General features: G+C 37.1%; 1 protein-coding gene across 12 annotated transcripts in view; it reads right to left on the bottom strand.

Annotated features, from left to right (window-relative positions):
- LOC116165972 (kinesin-like protein KIF13B) overlaps nt 1-25,759 on the bottom strand; it is a 51,713-nt gene that overhangs the window by 4,243 nt on the left and 21,711 nt on the right. For 4 of the 12 annotated variants that reach the window (XM_031480755.1, XM_031480763.1, XM_031480752.1 and 1 more), the window contains 17 exons: nt 18,656-18,810; nt 18,495-18,608; nt 18,195-18,442; nt 17,815-18,139; nt 17,511-17,750; nt 17,221-17,455; nt 17,030-17,173; nt 16,645-16,979; nt 14,664-16,002; nt 14,086-14,619; nt 13,894-14,036; nt 5,759-5,915; nt 5,475-5,489; nt 1,276-1,350; nt 912-1,072; nt 574-864; nt 38-377 (listed from right to left, as the gene is read on the bottom strand). In XM_031480755.1, coding sequence (XP_031336615.1) covers nt 38-377; nt 574-864; nt 912-1,072; nt 1,276-1,350; nt 5,475-5,489; nt 5,759-5,915; nt 13,894-14,036; nt 14,086-14,619; nt 14,664-16,002; nt 16,645-16,979; nt 17,030-17,173; nt 17,221-17,455; nt 17,511-17,750; nt 17,815-18,139; nt 18,195-18,442; nt 18,495-18,608; nt 18,656-18,810 — 4,851 coding nt within the window. Of the gene's footprint in view, nt 1-37; nt 378-573; nt 865-911; nt 1,073-1,275; nt 1,351-5,474; nt 5,490-5,758; nt 5,916-7,655; nt 7,677-13,893; nt 14,037-14,085; nt 14,620-14,663; nt 16,003-16,644; nt 16,980-17,029; nt 17,174-17,220; nt 17,456-17,510; nt 17,751-17,814; nt 18,140-18,194; nt 18,443-18,494; nt 18,609-18,655; nt 18,811-25,759 lie in introns of all 12 variants that reach the window. The other 8 variants (XM_031480758.1, XM_031480759.1, XM_031480760.1 and 5 more) reach the window with 8 other exon arrangements.

Genomic DNA, 25,759 nt, shown 5'->3' with positions numbered 1-25,759 from the left:
ATTCCTTATTACAAAATAAAAATTCCTATTTACCTACCTTCTAATCTATCCGCAAAATTGTGTAAACTTTCATCGTTATTCGTTAACGTAACGTTCTGTTCTAATTGATGTTGCGCCGCTTTACTTTCGGACAATAGTGGACGGGCCTGAGGAAAAGAAGCTCTCTGCTGCTGAGTTAAATGGTGAGGTTTCGGATTGGATTTCCGCCGACGCGTCACCTTGCCAGGTATCATGTTCGTTTTGTACACACCATTTTCTGATGGGGAATCAGATGTGTTGTCAGATAGCACGCCGGATGTTCCATGGTGATTTGATTCGTTTAATAAGCTGTCATCGCAATTTTGTGGTTCATTCAATTTGTTGTAATGAATTTCACTCTGAAACATTAATCATTGTAAATGCTAAATCGCTTAATGTGTGATACTATGGTCATACAAGAATCACGAGACAATTTAGCAAAGGCAATTTTCTTAGGAGGAAATCACTGTCAAATTATGAGAATAGTAGTAATCCGACTCTGACAGTCATTCAGTCACACAAGGAATGAAATGAATCGTTCTAATGCATAGCTACCTCATTATCAAATTGTTCTTCATCTGCATTAACATCAACTACTTCTGTGACCGGTTTTAAATCGATAGTTAATGGAGGACGGCTTTCAAAATCTGGAGTGTCATCTACACTTATGCTTCGCAAAGACATTGAGTCCTCGCTGGATAGATTTGTAGATGATACCGCTTGAGAGCCATAACCGCTTGAGCTGGCAGATGGTGTACTGGTCTTCGGAGCTAATTCAACCAACGAATCCAATGTTCTCGATGTCGGTAAAGTTTTCCTTCCATTTGATACAGATTTATTTGACCCCTAAAAACAATATTAAAACAAAATGCTGCGAACTAATAATGTTTTACCATATATCTCGTATTGCCATCTTCGATGTAGTTGTATTTTTCCTCACAACTTTCATCTGTAATTAACTCGAGAGAATGCTTTCTTGGGAGAGGAAGCTGTTCTTCGTGTAACGTTGTCATTCGCAATCCCAGTTTCGGATTCGCGGGCGATGTCATTCCTACTAAACAAATTGTGCTTAATTGAAGAAGAAAACGACATGAACGCATGCAAAAATAATACCAATTCACAGAACGGACACCTAAAACTGATGCAAAAACCTAAGAAAAAATATTGCAGATGAACCAATTGAGTGAGTGAAAAATTAATAAAACAATGTGTCAACAGAGGAACAACACTAGCATGCAAGCATACAAGAGGACATACGTTTCACTGTTCCACTTGGCTGCTGCAATCGCAGCGAATTCAGATTCAAACCTAAGTTTAAGAAGGTCGGTCGAGCTGAAATATTAAAATGAATCAGATGCTGGTCACTGCATACAGGTATACACATAAAAATTAAACACCTTTTATTTTCGTGACCGTTTTTAAGGTATGAAATAAAATGTGTTAAACCACTCAAAATTAAAGTTTCTATAGAACCAAGACTTTTGGCCAGTCGTTATTCATTTCATTATCACACCTAACAGAATGACATTTATATTGTCACTATTAGATCAGCTCTGTCCACCTATAATATTTTGCACTCAGACTTTAGGGAATTAGTTCTGTTCAGAATTAAAAAGAATTTAATGTTTATACAGATTATTCAGACTTGATTCTAAATTTCTAAACTAAAACTGTGGTCCTTTTGTTAACAGCCATTGAGAGAGTTGTAGCTTTTATGGCAATATCTCCCCTTTCTTGAATTCTTGAAATGCGGAAAGTTTTTAAAAGGCGCAATGGCGTGTGTTTACGACCGTGTGTGTTTTTTTGTTAATGTCTTCTGGTGCTTTTGCTTTTATTCCACGTGCCTATGTAACAAATTTCATCGAAATGCTTTCGTAAATAAGAAGGTTGGCATTGCGCATGCGCAAAACCATATTTTGAAAACATTTTACTTACATTCCTAGTGTTTACATATATAAATATTTTCATAAATAAAAAAGTTAACATTGCACAGGCGTTAAACCAAATTGTTGACACTGCGCATGCGCAAAACCAAAAATATCGGTATGCGCGGGATCCTTGCACCAAGCCTCTCATATCGCCCACATTGGTTCAGTCATGTAAAAGTAGTACTTGGACCCCGCGACAGAGCTGAGCAAGGTTTGCTAGGAAATACAAAGCTCCGATAAGAACCAGAAAGCTCTGGATATTGCCTAGAAACCACTAAAGAGGACCGGACCTACGATACCCATGAGGGTTTCTAGAACGCTCCGTTTTATGAATTCAAGGTTTGATCTCTAAATTCTTACTTTCCGCTTAGTCTTCGCAAAGAGTAACCATAATAAGAGATTCAACGGCATAGAGAATAGCGTTGCATATGTATTGTGTGTTGCCTAACAAATTTTACTGCTTTTTCTCAATTTTATTGGCGTACGCTACGCCTAAGGAGCTATTTCAAGGCAACTACTTGTTTAGAAGTTTATAAATATCACAGCAGAAATCCCAGCGTTGCCAAATGTTTACTGTTTGCTTGTACTTATTTAGGTATCTATTATTCCTTGAAATGTATGATGTTTAGAGATATGTTATTCCATTCTACGCTTATGGCACAATTTATTAAGGTCCGAACGCTTGTTGGTTTGATTCATAGGTGCGAAGATATGTTCTTCGTGTAACAATAAGCCGTTTTTTGAGCGGTAAATAATAGATTTTTTACTGTGTATTGTGTATTCCCAGTAAGCGCAAGTAATAAGCTCGCTTTGATTACGTCTCTGCCCTTTGTACACACTGTTCGTCGCCCTACCGTCGACGGACGTATGGAAAAGTTGACCGAACTAGATCGTTTAGTTAGAGGAAGTAGTCTAACGAACGATATTTATCTTCCGACTTGCGCGGAAATAAAGGAACATTTTTTTTTAAAAAAAAAACGCCAATAGACGTTTTATTGTACAAATAATAAGATAATGAAAGATTCCCGGGAAAAATGTTGCAATCACTTTTTAATTTTTGCCGGCCAAACTATAAACAATATAATAAATCCAAAATAAACTGCCTCAATTGGATCATAGTTGTGATCGAATGGTTCAGATCAGTTAAAAATGTGAACTGTGGACCAACGCAACCCCTGACGCAACCCCACCTCTTTAAAAATGGTTTCGTTGCGATAACTGAAAAACTACTTGACCGATTTGGACCATATTTTTTACCAGTCGATGTGACTAATGTCCCCTTTAATCTCATTACATTTCAGTCCGATCGACCCACGCATTCCGAAGATATTTAAACGCTATTTGGAGTGGAAGCCAACATTGTTTTCAAAAATGAGAACATACACTGCATTATCAATCGTTTAGATGGATGAATCACTAGCAGAGTGCGCGGTGGCTCAAGTTGAGCGGCAAATTTAAATACATATACTTATGTGTTTTTTCCGCTACTAGCCAATGGTGACTGAAAAACATGTGTACGACGCTTAGTTGCTAGGAGACCGATGCGCGCTAGTGCTGCAACTTAAAATGCGGGTCGAGAGCATTTTTTTCATTGAATTGTTTAAATGAGAATAACGTGCAAATATTTAATTAAATTTATTCGACGGGTGCAGATTTATTAATTTATTATTTAACTGCACTATATATTTTGACTGATTATTGGATTAGACTGATGTTTTTTTTCTGAGGACATAAGGATTATTGCATTGTAATGATTGATTGTTAATGATTAAACAACTCAGCGTATGTAGGCATCTATACAAAATTAAAGCAAACAAAATTTCCTGTAAAATAATCGCTATGCTCATCATAAAATCCAATTTTATGAAATATGTTGTCTACTTTAATTTGATTGTAGTAGACGATCTAAAAAGGATGGACAATAACAAATTTAATTTACATTTTTACAATTGTACCTGTTATTGGTTATTAAATTAAATAGTAATTACTGTCTATTCAATAGACGCCAACTAAACAGGAAAATACCAATGTAATTAACAATAGGTACTGAATCGTTGCTGATTTCTTTTATACTTAAGTAATGTTTTCTAATTATATCATGTCCACATTTTATACAGCCAATAAGAAAGAAAATTAAATGTGACAACCGCGCAAATATTTTAAACCGAAATTCTATAAAGAATTCTCTAAATTTTCAATACGCGGCAATATTTAAAGAGGCGGTTAGTTCTGGCCACTTCTACGCGAGGGCCCGCTTTTGGAATCCTAGCGGGCGAGTTCTTATAGCCAACATGCGTTTATACCATTGCGCTGTATCTCTTATTATGGGTACTCTTTGGTCTTAGTACAAAAATATTATTGTGGCCCCTCTACCCCTAAGTACCTCTACGAAGTTTGTAATGGAGAATAAACTATCGAAAGATAACCAAAATAGTTACTGTTCTCCATAGATCTGTAAGTTTCTTACTTTCCGTTCCTTCCAGTTTATTTCAGACAATGAAATGAGTCACGATTTGGAGAACTGATGGATCATTTTCGCCTATAGAAACCAAATTTCTTCCCACGTCAATGGTATAGGTAGTATGGACGGTATAAGACAATTAAATTACATTATGGACTTTTAAAGTCAAAGAGACCGCTTTGTTTCAAATTCTAACATTAAACAGTCATGCAGGTAGTTTTCAGTCATTTTGCATTCAATATGACAAGTCGTCTCCGATTAGGTAACTAAAGTTTAATCTACTCATGCCATGATGCAATTTTTTAGGACATATGAGGTGTGGCTACAAAGTGAACGAGACTGACATTGCTATAACTTTCTACACTTTCATGAGTCTCGGTCGGATTTTTCTAGCCACAGCACATAAACTAAGAGCGACTGGAACAATACATACAAAAAGTACCAATTGTAGCGAGTAGTTTGAAGGTACGTACTGTTCATACATAGTCTCTGTGACTCTATTACAAATAAATAATAAAGGTTTGCGATGGAAACGATTAATGTGTATGTACTACGAGCGAGACATTTACAATGGTACTTTCGTTGCTTGTAAATGGCAAATTTGGAAAACAAAATTACTTACTAGTCGTGATACAATAAAGCGCATCTTTCTCTAAAAGCTCCGTTTGTTTGAAATTAGGCAATTTCGATTAGTTCACGTAAGGTATGTCTATATGACAATGACCTAATCAAAGCAAAATGATACTTGCAAATGATTGTAAACGACATGCTAATACTTTTCACAGTAATGAACTACATGAACTAACATATATGTTATTATACAGTATACACAGGATTATCGAGCAATGGAGTTGCTTAAATTTTAAATCAATCGATTTTCCGAACAGTTAAGGTTTTGCAAGATAATTCGTATACATCATTATTTTGAGATTGCAAGAATAAAAAACGTTATTCTAATTGATCTCAAAATAGATTACCACTTCTAAGCACATGACATGACTATCAAACAAATTTATACAGTTGGTTTTCCACCTATAGCAATCTCAATATGCAAGCCTCCATTTTACCTGTCAGAATGGAGCCTTGAGTTGGCAGAAAAGATTTGAAAAAAAAATTAGTTAAATAAAGATAATTGCCAATTTTTGGATAAAATAAAGGTTAAAAAAAAGAAGTTTGTAACAGTGTGAATTATATTGAGACTTCTGTGAGTAACGCTGTGTAGAAATATTAAACTATTGCAAAACTCTATATGTGAATATCTATATAATCTACAGCTATAAATTTAATATTTCGTCTAACTTGAACCATGACTGCTAGCGCATTTCAATATAAAAAAATTCTCCGTACATACCGAGGCCAAACGGTTTCGGTGGTGTAGCATCGGGATCTTTGCCAAAGCTGCTGCGCGTGCGAAGAGGTAACCCACCTAATGGTTCGCTATTCAAATCTGTTACACTTTCTGAACGTGGAATGTTTAACGATTCGGTGCTTAGGTCCAATCTCATCAACTGCAAATTTAGAAAATTTCAAAAGGATGTGTGAGAAGTGTATGTAACATTCTTAGAGAAATCGATACAAACTTGCGATAAAAAATTAAAGGCGGCACAAGCTACAATAAAATAATGCTACTGCATCAATCAAACATGTTTGTTCAACTCAGTATTTTGCAATAAGTAGTTGCAGTTTCCTTCCACACTGTGATTATTGTACCAATTGTAGTTGCGGCCACTTTGTTCATACAGTAATTTTTGAATGGAAGTTTTAATTTTTTGTTGTGACCTACAAATTGGATGTTTGAGGGGACCCAAAACAAGTTTTTCAATTGAACCAAGCGCGGGATGAAATTCTTAGCTGGACAGCAATATTACAAAATGTGCTCAAAGCTTTAAGAATAGCAGTTAAAAAAGCATAAGTACCCAAAAACTTAGGTAAAGCGCCATTGGTCCTATTCTTCTGTGTTACGGTTGCTAAATTATAGGCGAACACAAGTTTTGACTCATTTTGAACACAGTGGTATATTAAAAAAGAATTTTCGCTTTGGTCCCCTGTATCACTCAATTTTTTCTTTACATAAACTACAGGGAGATCAATAATCATATGCTGCGCCGCTCTTATAAAATATCACATTAGTAATCATTTGCCGCAACCAGGTATATGTGTACCAATACAAACCATAACCTATAATTTTACAAACCAAAACCATGATTTGTGATTCTTATTCGAATACTTTTGTCCCTTTCAAAACGGCTTTTTTCAAGACTACCCGTTTCTTTCGAATATTTACAAGGTGGGTAAATTACTTGTAAATTACAAACAAACGTTTTTTTAGTTGTAGCGTGTAATAGGCAATAGGTTTACTCCGACAAGCCTTTTACTTTAGAAGAGAATAAGATGCGTTTGCTGTCCTGTTTCCGTAATGGGACTAAAGACGAAAGTGGAGTTTGGGAGTACTCGATACGTTTGTGTATACAGGAGTTTCGATAAACGATTGTCAACCATGACGAGGATTACAACAATATACGCCGAAATGCTCATCGTCTACTTGAGCGGTTTAACATACAGGAAGTCTTGCTTCTGGGAAGTCACCTGGCCGCTTAGTGATTGCTAATAAGGAGGTTGTAAAAGATGTTCTTGCTCGTCTTGAGCAAAGTCGGAAAAAGCAGCTGCGACAATTTGTCCCACTAACGGGCATCTCATACGGAACGTGTGACGCTATTGCCTGGAAAAAAATTGTACTTCTACCCTTTAAAGTAACCGTAAATTAAATTTACGAGATGGTAACGTATTCGAAACCGTTTACAGACCATTGGATTGGATTGGAGTGGATCTCTGTCTTAATAATGGTGGCAAGCACTTCGAACAGTTGTTATAGTGTGCATGTAATTTGCCCAATTACTTTGATATTAACGAGTTGTAAAAGAAATAAAATCGTTTCAATTTTTGTAGTAATTTGCTATTCGTGTAGTTCCACATAATTTGGAAACTTACAAGGGGGTTAAATCGTTGATTTAGGTTAAATATGGTTAAACGTCAAAAGTTTACTTTAAGGTTATGTTTTAGTATTGGTGCACCAGGCCTGATGCGGCAAATGATTACTAACGTCATAATTTATTGAAGCGGCGTAGCAACTCAATATTGATCGCACTGTACATAAGACACATATTCAGAAAAAACCTGCAATTATTACGGTATTTAATCTCAAGCTTAAGAATTTTCAAAAATGGCATTAGCAAAAAAAAAAATCGTACCCCGTTCTTTGTTTCCAGCGCCTGTATGTTAAAAAAAAACAAAACCAACATTAGTTAGCCTACATTTTATTTAAAACAACAATTATGCAATTAAGGCGGAATACAATAATTGGGTTGCGTTGGAAATTAACCGTGTATATCAAATGCGCAAAACGCCTTTCAAAAATTAATCCTGTTGTTAAACGACACTATAGCCAAAAGCACCATGATCCTGACTGGGTCGGCATTGGGAGGGCTAATGGCGGCAGACTGACTAAGTAGGTCGTTCTTCTGGGTAGGCTAAAGGCTAACCAGGCGGGTATGGTACAAAAACACCTGGCCAAGATTTTTGAGCGGCATTTGTTCGTTGTAAACGTTCAGGGATTCTCTTGAGTAGTTAAAGGAGGTGGTTGGGAACCTTTTATAATTGTGGGAAGCTGCCCTAAAGGTAGACCAAGAAGACTGTCTTCCTAGGCTCCGCAAGGCTGCCTTTTGGTCCCATGGGAACCTGACAACCTGGCGGCTCCTAAAGGTGCAGAATTCCTGGGCAAAGGTAGACAGCTAGTGTCTCTCTTCCACACAACCGTGAAAGATCAACCTCAAGGGAGGGTGGCAGTTATCAGCATTGAGGAAGAAGACCAGGCTAACCTAATCGCCAGGGGGGGGAAGACTCAGTTATGGCTTTCCTCTCTAAAGGTGAGGGTAAGTAACCGTACAGAACCAGCGGTTAGTCCACCCACCACAACAACTCCAGCAGATGCTACAAGGGCAACTGCAAGTATCAACGGAAGCATCACCACCCAGGCTACCGGTGGTTAGTGCTTACTCCACTGTCAGCATCCGGGTCGATTACAAACTGGAGTAAGTTTGCGGATATTGAGGCGCTGCTGGAGAGTTGGATTCTAGCAACGCTGGATAAACAATAGACAGCTATTGTCTACATCAGGCATGTCAAACTCATTTATCATCAAGGACCATTTTAAGGTTTCCACTTATAGCTGCGGGCCACATAATAAAAAAGCTCACATACAAAAACTTTGATTTTTTATTATTAACAAAAATGATGCAAAATAATACAAAAAAACGCATAAATGCAAATAATCATAAAATCATTAGTACGCGCTTAAGAAAATGTACCGTGTGTCCTATTTTGATTGAGACTGCAGTGTATTCAGCTGTTTTTAAAGATAAGAGGTGCCACTTTTTGGTGAAACTGAATACCACAAACAGAATCAATCCAACTACGTTTGTTTCTGAGATCTGAGATATAGGGTGAATATGAAAAATTGGACTTTTTGTGATGTTATTACCCATGTAAGACAGAAAAAAGGTAAAAACTGCCTATTTTAGGTATTTTTACGTAGAATCCAGTGACATAGTTAAAAAAATTTGGACAAGCGATTCTGAGATTTGACCCAAATTTGGTATTTTTTAAATGCAACACCTTGTATTTTAACGTCAATTTTGTTGCATTCTTTTTCGCGATTACATTGATGTATCATCCTATATTCTTTAAGATTTTTCAAAATTTTGAAAGGACGTGTTACCGTGAGTCATGTTTGTTAATTGGCATTCGGCTGCTTTAGTTACAATGGTTACAATAAACAAAACAAAATCCCCATGAATCCATGGTCAACTATTGAAAAAATAAAAAATAAGCTTATTATTATGTTTCATCGCTAAAATTAAAAAAAAATAGGTTGGATTCATCAATGTAATCAGGAAAAAGAATGAAAAGAAATTCACGTTAAGTTATACAGGGTGGTGCATTTACTAAATACCAACGTTGGATCAAACCTTAGGAAGTTTATGTTTTCACCCTGTATCTCAGAAACAAACGTAGCTAGATTGGTTCTGTTTTCACAAAACCGCAAGTCTCTATCTTTAAAAACAGCTAAAATACACTGCAGTATCAACCAAAATAGGACACACGGTACAATTAAATTTTATCATTTACAAAAATTGTGATGGGCCACAGGTTTTAGAACGACGACCCGCGTATTTGACATGCCTGGCTACATATATATGTATGAAAGAGAATTATGCAAAACCCGCAACACTGTGGAGTGGCTATTGCTGTTCTCTTAGGTATTCTCTGATACAAGAACCATGGATGTCAAACCAACGGTTTCTGGTCTTAGAAGTACAAAAGGAGCGGTTTTCTTTGATACACGCCAACAAAAACATGTATCTTTAAAGCTCTCCTGCTGCCACACAATTGTGGCCGTGATATCACGACTATACAGTTAAGTTGTGACATCCAGGGTAGACCTGAATTAGTATTAGCATCAGTATATATCTTGATTCTGTCAACCTACCTCCCAGTAATGAGATGGTAGACTCGATAGAGCACTGCGAGAAAAATAACAAAGACCTATTTATAAGATTTGACTCAAATGCTTATCATAAACGCAACTGACACTTGATGTGCTAAAGGTGGTAATGGCGAGGTGTGAGAGTATTCACAATTAGTTGGTGCTTCTACAGAATTGGTGGAAAATGGCCAAATTCCAGGGATCTCCTCTTCATATAGGGGAATACTATTATCAGAAGGCATGTCAGAGTGGCGTTGGTAGCACGTAAGAGTTCCCAACTTAGGATTAAAATCGAGACCGTATTGTGCTGGGGCCATTTAATTTACAAAAAATAATTGTTAGCGTCACAACAGGATTGATTTTTTAGAAGTCGACGTTTTGATCTTGAGCTGTTCTTTGCGAATTTAACTCAATAATTGGTTTGTCTGTGTAAGCTAGTATCCTGGACAAATAGAAGAAGAAGTTTAAACTAAGAACAATGAAAAAAAGGATTACAATGTTACTTTTTTCCAGTAAATAAGATGAGATAATGTCTTACTGGTCATCTTCCAATGATTTAATTACTGAAAACACCACCACAGTGGAATTTGACAATATCTGAATTTAATTCATTTTACTTGTTTGCAAGCAATATCGCATCTATAGTTTTACTCTTCATAATAAAGAAAAAGTAACACCTACTTAGTATACAGGAAGAGTTTTGATTGCCAAACATATTATGCAATCTGTGATTACGTCAAAGTGTAACTTTAAACAACCTAACATAAAAATTCACAGACAAAACAAATGGATGTGTCAAAAAGACACTTCACCTTCATCCTTTACCCAGGCTGAGAACAGGCAACATAACACTATGTTCTAACTTTATATGTATTTAAGAGTGCAGTGAAGTACAATGCTATTCTAATCACGTATGCTCTTCTTTCAATAAAAAGCAGCAATCTATGCTTATTTATTTCAATTTCTGAAATCGTTATGCTTTGCTACAAAAGGACTGCACAAGAATGTATCATTTGCCTTTTTGAAAGCGAATTTTATACACACCACCTACAAAATTTAGATAAAAGAGGAAGCCAAAAACCCTGTGGTGTGTATAATACAGTCAAAGGTTTCCTCGAAGATGGAAAACTAAAAAACTACAAACACTTTTAAGTATGTCATGGCTGCGTTGCATGTTTTAAGTCTGAATAAAGGGTGAAGTAAAGCTATAGCGACCTTCATTTCTGGCCACCTCATTTTGTAGCATGTCCAATGATCCGCGTTCTTTTGTGGCGACATCTTTTAAAACAAACAATTCTAAAAGCAATTCTTAACTGAACCCATTTGTAAGGTCCCACAAGCCAGCAGAGCCATTTTAGAAAAATGAAGGACGAAATACATCAGAATTATAGGCTAATTATAGGCCTTTTTTGGACACTTGAACAAATTTTCAGGCGACATCCTTTAAAGAAAAAAACTATGGCTCTGCTGGCTAAAGACGAAGCTGGCTGACCACTTGTGAGATTTGCTTCGAAGGCGAAAAATTCAGATCACAAAATTATAGGCTATTTATAGGCTTTTTTTAGACACTACAACAAATTTTCAGGTGGTATCCTTTAATCAAAAAAAACTATCATCCAGATCAGTTTGATTTTGATGTAGTGGATAAATAAAAAGCATTTATTTATTGTCTATTTATTGTCCCTCTCGTGTTCTGGGCCCTCATCGGACTTTCGCCCATTTAATATATTTATTTAAACTTTAACTTATATTTAAAAAATCCGATACAACTGAATACCAAACGATCCTCGAGATCTTCACACATACATCATTTTTACAATACACCCTAAGCTAAGGGGTTGATTCTGTCCCACCTGATCAGCATAGCTTGTAACACAAATTTTTTGAAATGGCATTAGTTTTACTTTTATTTGAGGTGCCTGCATACAACATTTCATTTAAATACCTTAACAAATAAAAGAAAACCGACTGCGCATGCGCAAAACAAATTTTTTGATTAGGCATTAGTTTCACTTTTATTGGAGGTGCCTAGATACAGAATTTCATTTAAATGTATTAACAAATAAAAAATTAGGATTGCGCAAATACAAAAGTTTTCATTCTTTTCATTCATATGTTCTTTGTAACAAGAGTTAGAAACCCTTTTTGGAGATTTGCGCAGTTTTTGGTCTGTAACTTTTTGGCCCGTTGGTCTATGTAGCCGAAAAACAATTGCGAACTTTGTTATATCCTGAAGAACATGTGTATATCAATTTGTAAAGCGATCGGACGTTTCTACACAAAGTTAACGTACACACTGACAGACAGACGGACAGACAGACGCACAGGCAGGCAGCAATACAAAATTATAAACGATCTCGAGGTTCGTTAATAATATAATGAGACGAATAATTTTAATTTTTTGTTGTACTTCTTTCCAATTCAGGAATATCGTTTCAACTTTTCTTCTCCTATAATATAAGAGAAGATGCATAGAGAACTCAAGACACTTTTAACATTACTTTTTTTAAAACCTGAAACACAACAACTTGCTATATATTTGATTTATTAGTAAAAGAATCAAATTTCAAATACCTACTTGACAGATGTCTCCAAACAGGTGGAACAATCCCTAACATTAAAGTTACTAGAATCTGGTAACTTCTGCAATTTTTGAGCAGAAAACATGCGTTCTCTCTCTAACACACGGGCCCAACGGATTGCGGTACTTTCTATATTTAGTGACTTATAATGGAGATACAGTGACTGTATACCTACTGTATAGAGGCAGTTTGGTCATACTTTGGTGTTGTTTTTTAGCGCATTTTTGAAAAAAATCCGCTATTATATTCGTCATTGCTGGCAGGCCGGCTGTCCGCGTTAGATCTCCACAACTACAATAGCTAGAGACTTCAAATGTTCACTAAAAGCTTTCTGCTATAGTGTAGATGTGCAGGCACTAGTCTATTTTGAGTTAGATTACTTGTGAGATCGATAATTGAAGAAAATAATTTCGATATGGGTTTTGGAGGTACTATAATTGAACCGTTAGATAGCGCTACCAGTATAAAAACTTATTATTTACTTTGCGATTTGTTTTACAAAATGAAGACGTACCGTCAATTGAAATTAAATAAAATTAATTATTTAGCGCAGCCAAAATGACTCGTGAGATCGATAATTTTAAACTTCGCTAATAAAATACTGATCTGTATTACCAAAAATGCGCTTTAATCATGCATATGCTGATTTACAACTTGTTTATTGGTAGGTGGGATATCCGCCATATTTTAACCAAATAAATCGGGTTGGGAAATTAACTTGGAATCCAATGTGATCAAGTCGCAAACAGTTGTGGCAATAATATTGTAACCATAGAAAAATGCCAAAATCTACCAATTCAATTAAACCGATCAGCTCAATGAAGAATATGGGAAAAACATGGCGGATATAGAGCATATGACCACACTGTCTTTATACAGTCACTGTTAATGGATCGATATTAATTACAAGGCAAAAATTTTGCGCATGTGCACAGCATATCTCACATGTGATCAGCTAGCTTCTTCTTTAGCCAGCAAAATCATATTTTTTTTGTTTAAAGGATGCCGCCTGAAAATTTGTTGTAGTGTCTAGAAAAAGCCTATAAATAGCCTATAATTTTGTAATCTGAATTTTTCGCCTTCGAAGCAAATCTCACAAGTGGTCAGCTAGCTTCGTCTTTAGCCAGCAAAGCCATAGTTTTTTTCTTTAAAGGATGCCACCTGAAAATTTGTTCAAGTGTCCAAAAAGGGCCTATAATCAGCCTATAATTCTGATGTATTTCGTCCTTCATTTTTCTAAAATGGCTCTGCTAGCTTGTGGGACCTCCATTTGTAAATGTATCTAAATAGCAAGAAAAACCGACGTGACAAAAAAAATGTTGGTAGTGAAAGATGGTAACGCATATCTAAAAAAATACACACCTGTGAGAAGTTGGGAACACTGGCCGTTTTCCGCATCAGTGGTTGTCCCTTCGCTTGTAAGAGTTCCTTAACCGCAACACTCTGTCTGAGACGATCCAACGTTAATATACTTTCAACAGCGCTAACGCCACGCGTATATTTTTCTGTGTGGAATAAAAATTAGGCACAAAACGAGACGTACGCACATTTTACCTATGTAAGTTTCGCCATCGCATAAAGAAGTGTCTTCCCCAGAAGCGGCTATTTGTGCCAAAGACTCCCTATCTTCTAATTCCTCACTAGCTTTGGGTATATTTGAAACTACCTCGTAAGTCACCCCAGACTGGGTCAGTACGTGAGAACGAACAAAATTTCTTTTAATGCGATCCGTAATACTTTGCCGTTTGTATATGTTGATGGAGAGACGCTTTCGGAGCACCAAGTCCATTGGGGCAGGATGGGATAACCTTACAATGGTTTTAAGGATAAGGTATACTCTGTCATTTGCTGAAATACAGTTATTTTGTATGGTCGAAATAGAAGAATAAAACTTACGTTCTGTTATCTTGTTGAGATGGTTACTGTCATGAATTGAGGAATCCCAAGAAGCGACGGCGCAAACGTCTTTTTCCAAATGTTGTAGAATGTGTAAGCTATAAAATTTACTGCCAATCTCTTTCGGAAGTATAGAGTTGTGACCCGTTATTGACACTTCTTCCCCTGACTGATGTGTTGATAGATCGTCAGCTAAAAGTGGAATTTTAGTAACAGCAATGACAATGAATGAGTACCGTTAAGATCCAAGAACAGCACAGGTACATATGGTTCCATTCCTAATGGTGGTTCCCACACAGCAGGTGCTCCAGGTATTCCGGAACCGGCAGCTGGGACCAAAACTGCATTTCGTTCTTCAGTCAAATTTACCCACTGATCGACTAAGCTTTGCTCTCTTTCAATGTCTTGTTCGGTTTTATCTAACTTATCTATTAATTTTTTTATTTGCTGCTCTAAGTACTGACGGCGCCTCATCAAGGCTTCACTCCATCTTTCCCGTAACGTAGCAAGATCTTCATCTTGGTACGAATCTAGCGGTTTTTGTAGGCGCGATCTTACCAAAACGCTTCCCACTTCCACTTTGATAATAGACTGGCATATTATGGGGAGTGTGCCAGAATTTTGGACCGGTTTCACTCTGACCTGTATTCGTCTTTGCTGACCTTGTCGAAGTTGGTACACGCCACCCGTTAACACATCCCCTTTATTACTCACTTCCACTGAACTGTACTCCCCTTGATCATTAAGTTCCTGTATTTCAACCCACAACTCTATTTTCCTGGTTAATTCCGACCATCTGTCTGCTAACGATCTTGCTTTGGCAAGTTGCTGCTGCTCTACCTCCCACCCCGGTTTTGTTCTTGAAAACCCCGCACTTCTATGTCCCCACACTTCGATAGACAGAGCACCCTCTGCGCAATGTTCTAAAAATTCTTCATTAATAGGAACAGTAAAATCCTTAATGTCGTCAAATTTAAAAGACATCGAAACCTTTTGTCCAACTTGATGGACATTTTGATGCAGCTCTGGAACCGTCGGAGCAACAACAATCGGATCCGGATGATTCCAAAAGCTATACTGGCAAAACACAAAGTTAGACAGTGACAATGGTAAACCTGCCGCTTGTTTAATATGTACACGACATGTCACGTTTGTTCCGCTACAGCTTTCCTCTTCATCTTGGCTACTATCACACGAATTGTCCGAACCCGCTTCGCATACTCGATCCTGCGGAAGCACGCCCGCGACTCTACTTAATTCAACCTGCAATCTACCAGCAACTTCCCCTTGCTGACTAATAATCGGTGTGTGATAATCTAATTTTACATCGTGAAACAGCGCCTCCAGAAATATATTCGCCACTCCAATCAAGTTATGGTTCTCCTGAGATTCGTAAAACGGATCGATAATATTCAACGTCGCCGGGTCTTCCAACATAATTCCCTTTTCCCGTCGCTCATCGTACATCTCCCTCATATCGATCAATTTGTTTTCTAATTTTTCCATACTCCACACTTGGCTAGGGGCGTTGATTCTTTTCACTAAAATAGCCGGTTCACTGACGAACGCACCTTTCTAAAATTTATTGAAGATGTATTCCTTTGTAGTAAAATGTAGGGTTAAAACAGATGGTGAGACAATCTATTACGTATTATAAAACAAGTTAATTAAGACACGTGTTAGAATCGCTGTTGGAAGAGATAAGGTGTTTGAGGAATTGCGCGTTATTTCGGCGTAAGTGGGGTCGCTTTCCTTCGAAACTAGCGTTTTCAAGTCTACTTATAATTGACGGTTTTTTCCCGCTTTTGTTAGTGCGGGAGCTGTCGACTTGGGTACATCACAAGTTTGTGGAAAGTTTGTCCATATTTAGAAAAAGCCTTTGGTAAGTGCACCTGACTAGATTATTTGGATTCTTTAAAAAGAACTGTACGTGAATCTAAGATTTGTTATTTTGATTATTGACCGTCTGCGTGCGGGGTATCTCTCTTTCATCAATTAATTTACGCTTGGGAAGAATGTTATATTTCTATTACTCTAGTCACTAATCCACTCCGTTAACGCAAAGAGCAAATTAAATAATGTACTTAAGCATCAAAGGATGGGCCACAATTTAAATACAAAGCAGTCGAACCCACCTAAAGACATTAGAAAGAAGTGGAATCAGTATTACAAATCTACGGTTGTCTCACTATCTGTTACTCATACTTAACCACATACCTTTCTGTTGGGGCTTAAATTTGCGGGAGGTATTTGAAGAGTAACGCTAAACTTTGTCTGTTTTCCAACCTCTTCCGCAAGCACGTTCGCTTCTTTAACCAATGTATTCGCCCTTAATATGTCGGCTTTCAACTGGCCTATGCTCCGCTTAAACATCTCATCACGTTCTTGAGCCCACTTCTCCACTCGCATCTGTGTCGTCGGGGTACAAGGCGTCGTTTTGCCAAATCTTAAAGGATCATATGAGTAAGGTGGATAAGGAGTCGATGGTGACATAATGTTACGTAACTGTTGAAATTGACGCTCATATTCTTGCCGCTGTTTCTCTAAGGCAACTACGAAGATATTCGATAAATGTTACTAAAAATTGAAAAGGAACAAGTACCTTGTTTGTCTTCAACGTGTTGCCTTTCTAACCTTGAAATCGCAGCTTGAATCGGATCATTACTTAGCTCGTTCAGCATTAATTCCTCACGAGCAAAGTTGTAATCTATATTCTGTGCGGGAGTTTGAGGTTCAGATGTTGAAGCTACGAGACGTTCATTAAAGATACGATATAACAAGAATAATAGTTACCAATAGCCTTTGGACAATTAATCCGAAAGAAATGGTGATTACCCCAAACAATCCGATCCCCATTTTGAAGTTGCGTTCGCTCCGTAACTTGAGATCCATTTATAAATGAGCGTGCATTAGATAGAGGTTTCATAAACAAGTTTCCATCTTCTATAGTTATAATGCAATGTTCCGGTTGTATTCCCAACCCCGACAATTGAATATCGGCTCCTTTCCCACCAACTACTGTCTTTTCCTACTCAGTTTAGAAGTGTACTCACATTGTTCAAACAAAGCAGTCAAATACTCACCTTCAAATAGTACACTAACAGCTCGTTCAATGACGGATCGGCGTTCAGATTTACTAAATAAAATTTATTCTTTTCTACTTTAATACCCGAATCTTGGACACTAATCCCCATTTTTTCTAATGCCTGCTGTCGTTCGCCCTGTATCCGTTCCGTTTTCTCTAATTTTTCTTCCCAAGTCTGGGACATCTCTTTGTACAGTTTCTCACTTTCGGTCAGTTTTTTGTATATATCGGGCGATCCCTAAGCATCAGAGTGCAATCAATAGAAAGTAAATTGTGTGAGCAATCGGTTCAAAAGTACTTACAGTTGCATGTTTTAACATCTCCTTTAATGCTTCGACTTCTTGGCGTAATTCCCTAATAATTCTCGCATTTGGATCTTCATTGATAACAGCGTGATTAACAATTCTTTTAGCTCTGTCTGCGTATCTTAGTGTGGATAACGTTTCCTCGTAGTTATCGGCAGCTGGAGAAATAGTGGCAACCATAACAGTCTTACTGTTACCACCCAAGTTATCTTTTAATAACCACGTTAACACAGAATCACGATATGGCACAAATTTATCTTTATTTTTCCCCAAAGACTGATCGGCTAATTTAGATATGACTAGTCCCAAAGTGGTTAACGATCTGAAGAAGAAATGAACAGTGAACAATTTCCGTGGAAGAAGTGGTAAACGCATACTTGTTAATATTAGAACCTTCTTTAAGTCGTTCACCAACAGCTCCAGTTTTCACAGCCCTCTCAGAGCCCGCAAGATCTACAAGAGACATTCGGCTCACTTTTTCACCCGATACACCTGATTTATTATCAGTTAAAGTTTGCGTTAAAATTACGGAAAAAACTGCGTGCGACCTGGAAGATTCACTGTTCATATTCGTTGCTGCCACTGTTCTAGATTTATTGCCTTCCGCCATCAAATTGTCAATATCCTATAAATTCAATTTTTAATTTACGGCACCGTATGCTGTAAAATGTAGTTACTTGAAAGGATGTAACAGCTAACTGTGATAAACCATCAACATAAGGCCCCAACACATTGTGTTCTCTAACTTTTAAAGACTGTTTAGTTGTTTTCGGATCTAATAAATCATGCACCTACGATGAAAATGGTAGAGAATTTTTTATACCATGATCGGCTTTACCTTTTCATTGTAAATTTCCATATAACTAACTTCTACTTTATACGAAAGTTCAGAATTTTGTCTTTTTGCTATAAGGTCAAATAAACTGTCACACAGACGGGGAATAATTCCCTTGTTGTCTTGAGCACCCATCATTGTATATGATTTACCTGAACCTGCACAAAAAAAAGAATTATCATATTACTGGTAAATTATTATTGTTTATTATTAATCCTAGTCATCCTTTAAATCAAATCGCGTTACTTCAATAAAATTCTACAATCGTCGTAATCTAAATACAACATACCCATTTGGGGGTTCCAGCCTAAAACAACCTTGTTGAAGTCACACTAATTTGACTTCAGAGCAAATACAAAAATGTGATCCAAACGGAAGAGTTAAGCAAGGAGTACAGGCCGATTGCAAGGCACTATAGCAGAGGTGGCCAGGAGATCAACTGTCTTAAGTCAAAGTCAAAGAATTAGCCCTAGATAGTAAAATTTTCATACCTGGCGCACCCGAGTAACTCTAAGGTCCTTCTCGCCGGACTTAGTGAGACCCCATCTCATCGGTAGTAGGTATACGAGACCCACTGGGTAAAAATTCAGATTTTATAGTTTACATACAAGTTACCCGCCATTCGCTCTTAGACTAATTGCGTAAACCAGTGGTTCTCACCCTTTTAAACACTGCGACCCCCTCTTTAAGTTGAGTATTTTGCCGACCTCCCATATGAATTATAATTTTTATTAAATACATAATAAAAACGTCTACAATAGTAGACCCAGCGATTGCGAACCACTGATGTAAACGTCATGTAGATTGTCTTAGTGAAAATGTATTAAACTACGTATACACAGTACTTTTTTTAATTTGCACTGTTATACAAGGCATTGTTAACATGTTCTAAATGACGCCCGCCATGTTTCCTCAATGCAATACTCTCCTGCACTGATATGCCCTCTAATCCTCTACGGGTGTGCTGTATGAGCCAACAAAATTCTCAGAATTGTAGTCACCACCCCCTGGTTCTTGAACCATCTACTGAGAATAGTAGTGGCGTTTCGTAGTTTTGAGATAGCCGTTTCCAAAGCATTAATTTTTGATAATCAGACTGTGACGTCTGCGTTGATGGTAGGGAAGTCCCGCATGAAGATATTGAAAAGGATTGGGCCTAGGACACTACCCTGAGGAACTGCTGCATGTATATTTTTGGTGGAGGATAGGGACGCATGAATTTTTTAACCCCAAAGCTGCGATTTTCTAGAAGGGAAAATAGTGAGAGTAGTGACATTCTGTATTTTAGACCATTGGTGCACACTTGATCAATACTCAAAACAATACATGTGCTGATGAGATACCCGGATGACAGCAGAAAGGGAACTAGAACCAGGATTAAATGGTATGGAACGAAAATAATGAAATGCGTGAAAAGAGAGTATAGGAAAAAGATAAAGATCCGAATAGGAAAGGACACTTTAAAGGATATAAAGGAATTTTGCGTAAGGTTACCCAACATAATCGTAGAAAGAAAGACAAAATCCAGGATAGCGCAGGCTAAAAAACATTTGAGCAAAAGCGAGACCTGCTAACATGCGCGATACATTTAGGAATTAGGAAAAGGCTGTTAAAAAAGTACATATTATACGGATTCGAAATCTGGACCAGGGGCGGACTGGCACGGGGGGAGGTTGGCGATTGCCACCTAACCTGTAGAGAAACCAATTTCGAAAAAAAATTCAAAGGGTTGTAACTTTTGAAATAGTAGCCCAATCTTGGAACTGTTTGAAATTATGGATTCTACAGACCACATTCTATAAGAAAATTTTTTTTCCGGGGCGATCTGAGACATTTTTTTTTTCGGGGCTCAAAAAAAGGCCGTTATTTACCTTCCTTTTTTTTTTTACCAAAAATTGACTCCACCAAAATTTCTCGGGAAAAAACACTTTTTCTTATTAATTTGGGTGCGTAGAATCCAAATAAATTCGTACTTTTTCGATCAGACTTCTCAGTCAAAAGTTATAGACTAGAAACCAATTTCGAAAAAAAATTCAAAGGGCTGTAACTTTTGAACTAGTAGCCCAATCTTGGAACTGTTTAAAATTATGGATTCTACAGCCCACATTCTATAAGAAAATTTTTTTTCCGGGTCGATCTGAGACAATTTTTTGTTCGGGGCTCAAAAAAAGGCAGTGTATAACCTTCCTTTTTTACCAAAAATCGACTACACCAAAATTTCTCGGGAAAACACTTTTCTTATTAATTTTGGTGCGTAGAATCCAAAACAATTCGTACTTTTTCGATTAGACTTCTCAATCAAAAGTTATAGACTAGAAACCAATTTCGAAAGAAAATTCAAAGGGTTGTAACTTTTGAACTAGTAGCCCAATCTTGGAACTGTTTGAAATTATGGATTCTACAGGCCACATTCTATAAGAAAATTTTTTTTCCTGGGCGATCTGAGACAATGTTTTTTGCGGGGCTCAGAAAAAGGCAGTGTATAACCAGGGGCGCACTGGCCCGGGGGGGCGGGTGGCGATTGCCACCTGGCCTGTAGATCATAATGGCCCGTTGGAAATTTATAAGTATGTGCTGTATTTAGTTTCTTGCACTATTAATAAATTATTAACACGTTTCTATAATTGGGGTTGATGTTAGGTTGTTAAAAAATTCTGTTTTAATTGAAGTGTTTTACAATGAATTTATCATTTTTTGTCGTAGCATGAAAGTGCTGAAATACAATGATAGGCGACGCACCTCGTGTGGATTGTATATTTTGTTACTTTTAACAGCTGCAATTAAAAAAAAACTGTATGGTAATGTATTTTCGAGAAAGGAGTACTTTAAAATGTTTTTGTGGTGCACCTCACAGCTAACGCCCCCCCCCCCTTCATTACTACACTAATACTTTAATGGCCCGTAACCTATGCAATTCCACCCGCAGTTACCCAGTCCGCCCCTGATCTGGACGATAGGCAGTGAAGACAAAAGTAGGATAGAAGCATTCGAAATGTGGTGGTGGGGGATTAGATGGATGGACAGGGTAACGAAGCAGTCATGGGGCTAGTACAGGAAAATAGGGAAATGTGGAAAACCGTACAGAGAAGACGAGATAGAATTATAGGGCACGTGCTCGGACACGGAGGATTAGTACAGAATAGAAGGTAGGTCAGATAGCAAGTGGTGTAGGCCGCCAGAGGCTTAGGCTTAGTTACATAGACCAAATAGTTATAGCGACTATGTAGAAACGAAAAAATGAGCGCAGGATAGGAAAGAGTGAAGGACTGTGTCCAACCAATCCTAGGATTGTGGACTCCAAGAAAGAAGAGGTATGTAATCTTCCGGAGGTTGTTCGAACAATTAGGATGATGTTGAAAATTCGGCGAGTTTTTTATGTCGTTGATTACTTCTTTGTGGTGGAGGAAGGTCTGAGTTTCTTTTTAAAGTGGACATGGTAATTGGGAGAAAAATTCACCGCCTTGTGGGGGTGATGACTTATTTACGGCTATTAGTTATGTGCATGAATTGCGTTAGTGGTTATCACCTTACTCAGGCGTTGATACGTCGTACTTGCAATGTTGAGCCGCGATAGGAGCAAGCACGTCTTTCCTGTTCAAGAGAAAAGCGAGAAGCAAGGGGTTTGAGTAGTATTGTATTTTGTAGGCTTGTGCTCTGGTCTCGATTCATATGCAATATGAAATGTTTTAGATGATTTAGATGTGAATTCCTCAATCCGAATGGAAACCTTCGCAGGCGTTTTTACTCGAGTTTATAATTTGGTTGACAGTAGTTACCTAAAAGCATGTTTTCATGTTGATAAAAGACGAGATGGTTTCCGTACAACATTTTTGTTTATGTTCAACGTAACTGACGTGAAGAGGCGATTTTCCATTCACAGTGTCATCATCCTATTATAATAGCGACGTCCTCCATTATAAACTCAGAGATACATTCAATAAAATAAACTGTTCGGCGTGCCTCTCAGTCGAAAACGAAACAAAAGCCCAAAGTTTTCAGTAAGTGAAGTGGCTACAAAAGAATATAGACGAAAAAGTTATTCTTGAGCTGTTTTGCAGATATGCCATTTAAAAGGGTCCAACTCCACGAAGAATGTTTAAGGAACAGGATCAATATCGCTTCATTTCTATTCCAGGACGAGCGAGAGAATACAAACGGGAATATTTCAGATGTGTTTCGAGTAGGTATGGCATCTACTATACATAGAACTTCAATTCATTTAACACATAAATTGTTGAAAATTGTGAAATTCAAACTAAACGCCGGCAGACTTTTCCTTTGAATGCGTTTTAAACTTGCGCGCCGCTTTAGACTTTAGGCATTCGAGCATATCTCGGATATGAATTCTGGATTCCTTTAAATTTACAAGTTTTTGTTTATTATACCGAAGTTAAGGATTAGTGACATTTCCGTTTTGGAGAACATCACTTGAGGAAGAGGTCGTTGTCAATTATTCGGCCACTACGAAACTTTGTAAAACTTATTTTAAGCAGACGGTCTCTTATGGAATATTTCTGCCATTCAACCCATATAATCGAGCTACATTCACACTTGATAAATAGTGTATTAGAATGTTATCGGTTTATCGATAAGACACTTGACATACGCCGACAAGTAAGTGGAAATGTGACGAAATTCAATGTGTCGGCGTTAGCTACTTTAGATAGATATTGTACATATAAACTTTGCTAGAAAATTTCATGCAAGTGAGCTTTTTCACCCAGTTTTAAGAACACGACGAGGAGAAGCCGCAAGCTTAACTAAAAAAGCTGGAAAACTTTATGCAGTATGGGTGCAAACATTTAAGTCCTCGACCTCAGGAGATGTTTCTAGAAAAACTTTAATTTTTAAAAGTTTTGGGGTTTTCGCGGTTCTTTGAACTGTCAAAATAACTAGTTATTGCCCTTCCAACGGCACTCATTTGATTAAAATACCAAACAATCACAATCACAATTTACGCTTTGTAAAACAACGATTCGATATTACATCAAAAAGTAGAAAACCGAAAAAATCAACTGAACAATATAGCGCGGTGGATTTTCACGTAATGAATTTGCAAAGGACCATCTACATCCGTAAAAAAAGTACAAATAAAAATAGTTTAAAAATTGTCTTGACATAATTTCCCCGCAAAATCCAAAATTGCAATAGAAAATTAAGATTGTCATTTAAATTAACGATCCGGCTTTCAGAATGCACTTGTATAGTGTATGTACTGTTTAGTAACATTTTCGGCATGTCATTGCGCATAAGCGTTTATAGTCGCATATTTTTTCCACACAAAAAAGTAAAAATAATGAAAATGGCGGTGCAGTAATTAATGTCTCGAATTAGATTTCATAGTGATTAAAAACTCTACCAAAACGACTTTTCTACATTAACGCGAGCGAATCCGTATAAACCTAATAATTAATTAAAGAGCAAGGGTGTGACAAATAAATTAACACACCCCTACATAACTTAGTCATCCCCATTACGAACAAATGGAAATATTGAATTTTGTTTCGGGCAAAATACATCGTTAAAGGGCAACAACCAAAACAAATCTGTTTATAGGACAATTACGAGCGATTTTCTTATCCCTAACATTTTTAGAAGCCCATAATGACATCGTTTCTGGTTTTCAGCATCCCTTTGATTCGCATCGCGTAATCAGATAAGAAACTGGATAATGTCAATTTTTAACGACGGATAATCATGTTCTGGCTATGCTCCAGCAGTTACGAAGTTGCCATCAAAATCAGCTGCTTCTAGAGACTTTATGACGAGATTTAACCGTAATAAATAAATACAAGTAGTCCAGTCATATTAGACGTAAAAACGCCAAATGATTACAAAAGGTCCGGTAGAAGATTTTAAACAAATAATTATTAAATGGTCAAGGGAGTGAGTGATTAAATTTTGATCATTTGGACTTTCTGTCCGTTCGTCTGTGGTCATAATAACTCGTGACCGGTTGTGAATTTTCCAATTCCGTTTTCACTAATAGGTGGACAATGGTCAAGGGACTGAGTGACTAAATTTTGGTCATTTTGACTTTCTGTCCGTCCGCCTGTGGACATGATAACTCCCCCTCTGTGTACATAATAACTCGTGATCGGTTGTGAATTTTCCAATTCTGATTTCAGCAATTGGTAGATAATGGTCGTTTTGGTAACTTGGATTTGCCGCTCGTTGTCTATATTGGTTTGAAACAGTTTAATACTTATTAGTTATTAGTAATACTTCATTTATTATCTCGCAACGTTGCCCCCGGTTTGTATTTGGATAAGTAACCACTCGAAAACTCTGATTGTTGTCTTTTTGTTTATTTTAACTTATTTTTTTATATAATCTTTATTTTTTATTTTACTTATTTTATTTTTGGTCTTTTTTTCACTCGGATATTAAAAAAAACATTGGTGACAGTCTTACATCCTTGATGCCTAATGTATATTTGCAAAATTTTAACGAAACTTAGGTAGCACCATTGGTTCCATCTTCCTATCCGAGGTCCCACAAGCCAGCAGAGCCATTTTAGAAAAATGAAGGACGAAATACATCAGAATTATAGGCTGATTATAGGCCCTTTTTGGACACTTAAACAAATTTTCAGGCGGCATCCTTTAAAGAAAAAAACTATGGCTCTGCTGGCTAAAGACGAAGCTAGCTGACCACTTGTGAGATTTGCTTCGAAGGCGAAAAATTCAGATCACAATATCATAGGCTATTTATAGGCTTTTTTTAGACACTACAACAAATTTTCATGCGGCATCCTTTAAACAAAAAAAACTATCATCCAGATCAGTTTGATTTTGCCCCTCTCGGAGATGTAGTGGATAAATAAAAATTATTTATTTATTGTCTATTTATTGTCCCTTTCTTGTTCTGGGCCCTCAACGGGCTTTCGCCCAATTAATATATTTATTTAAACTCTAACTTATATTTCAAAAATCCGATACAACTGAATACCAAACGATCCTCGAGATCTTCACACATACATCATTTTTACAATACACCATAAGGGGTTGATTCTGTCCCACCTGATCAGCATAGCTTGTAACACAAATTTTTAGCTTCCTAGCATGTGCTAGGTAGCTATTGCGATAGCCGTTTTTTGAACATTTC

The sequence above is a fragment of the Photinus pyralis genome, unplaced genomic scaffold, assembly GCF_008802855.1.
Source record: "Photinus pyralis isolate 1611_PpyrPB1 unplaced genomic scaffold, Ppyr1.3 Ppyr1.4_LG3a, whole genome shotgun sequence".
NCBI lineage: Eukaryota > Metazoa > Arthropoda > Insecta > Coleoptera > Lampyridae > Photinus > Photinus pyralis.
The sequence above is the reverse complement of the archived record's forward strand: the minus strand, read 5'-3'. Positions and strand labels throughout refer to the sequence as shown.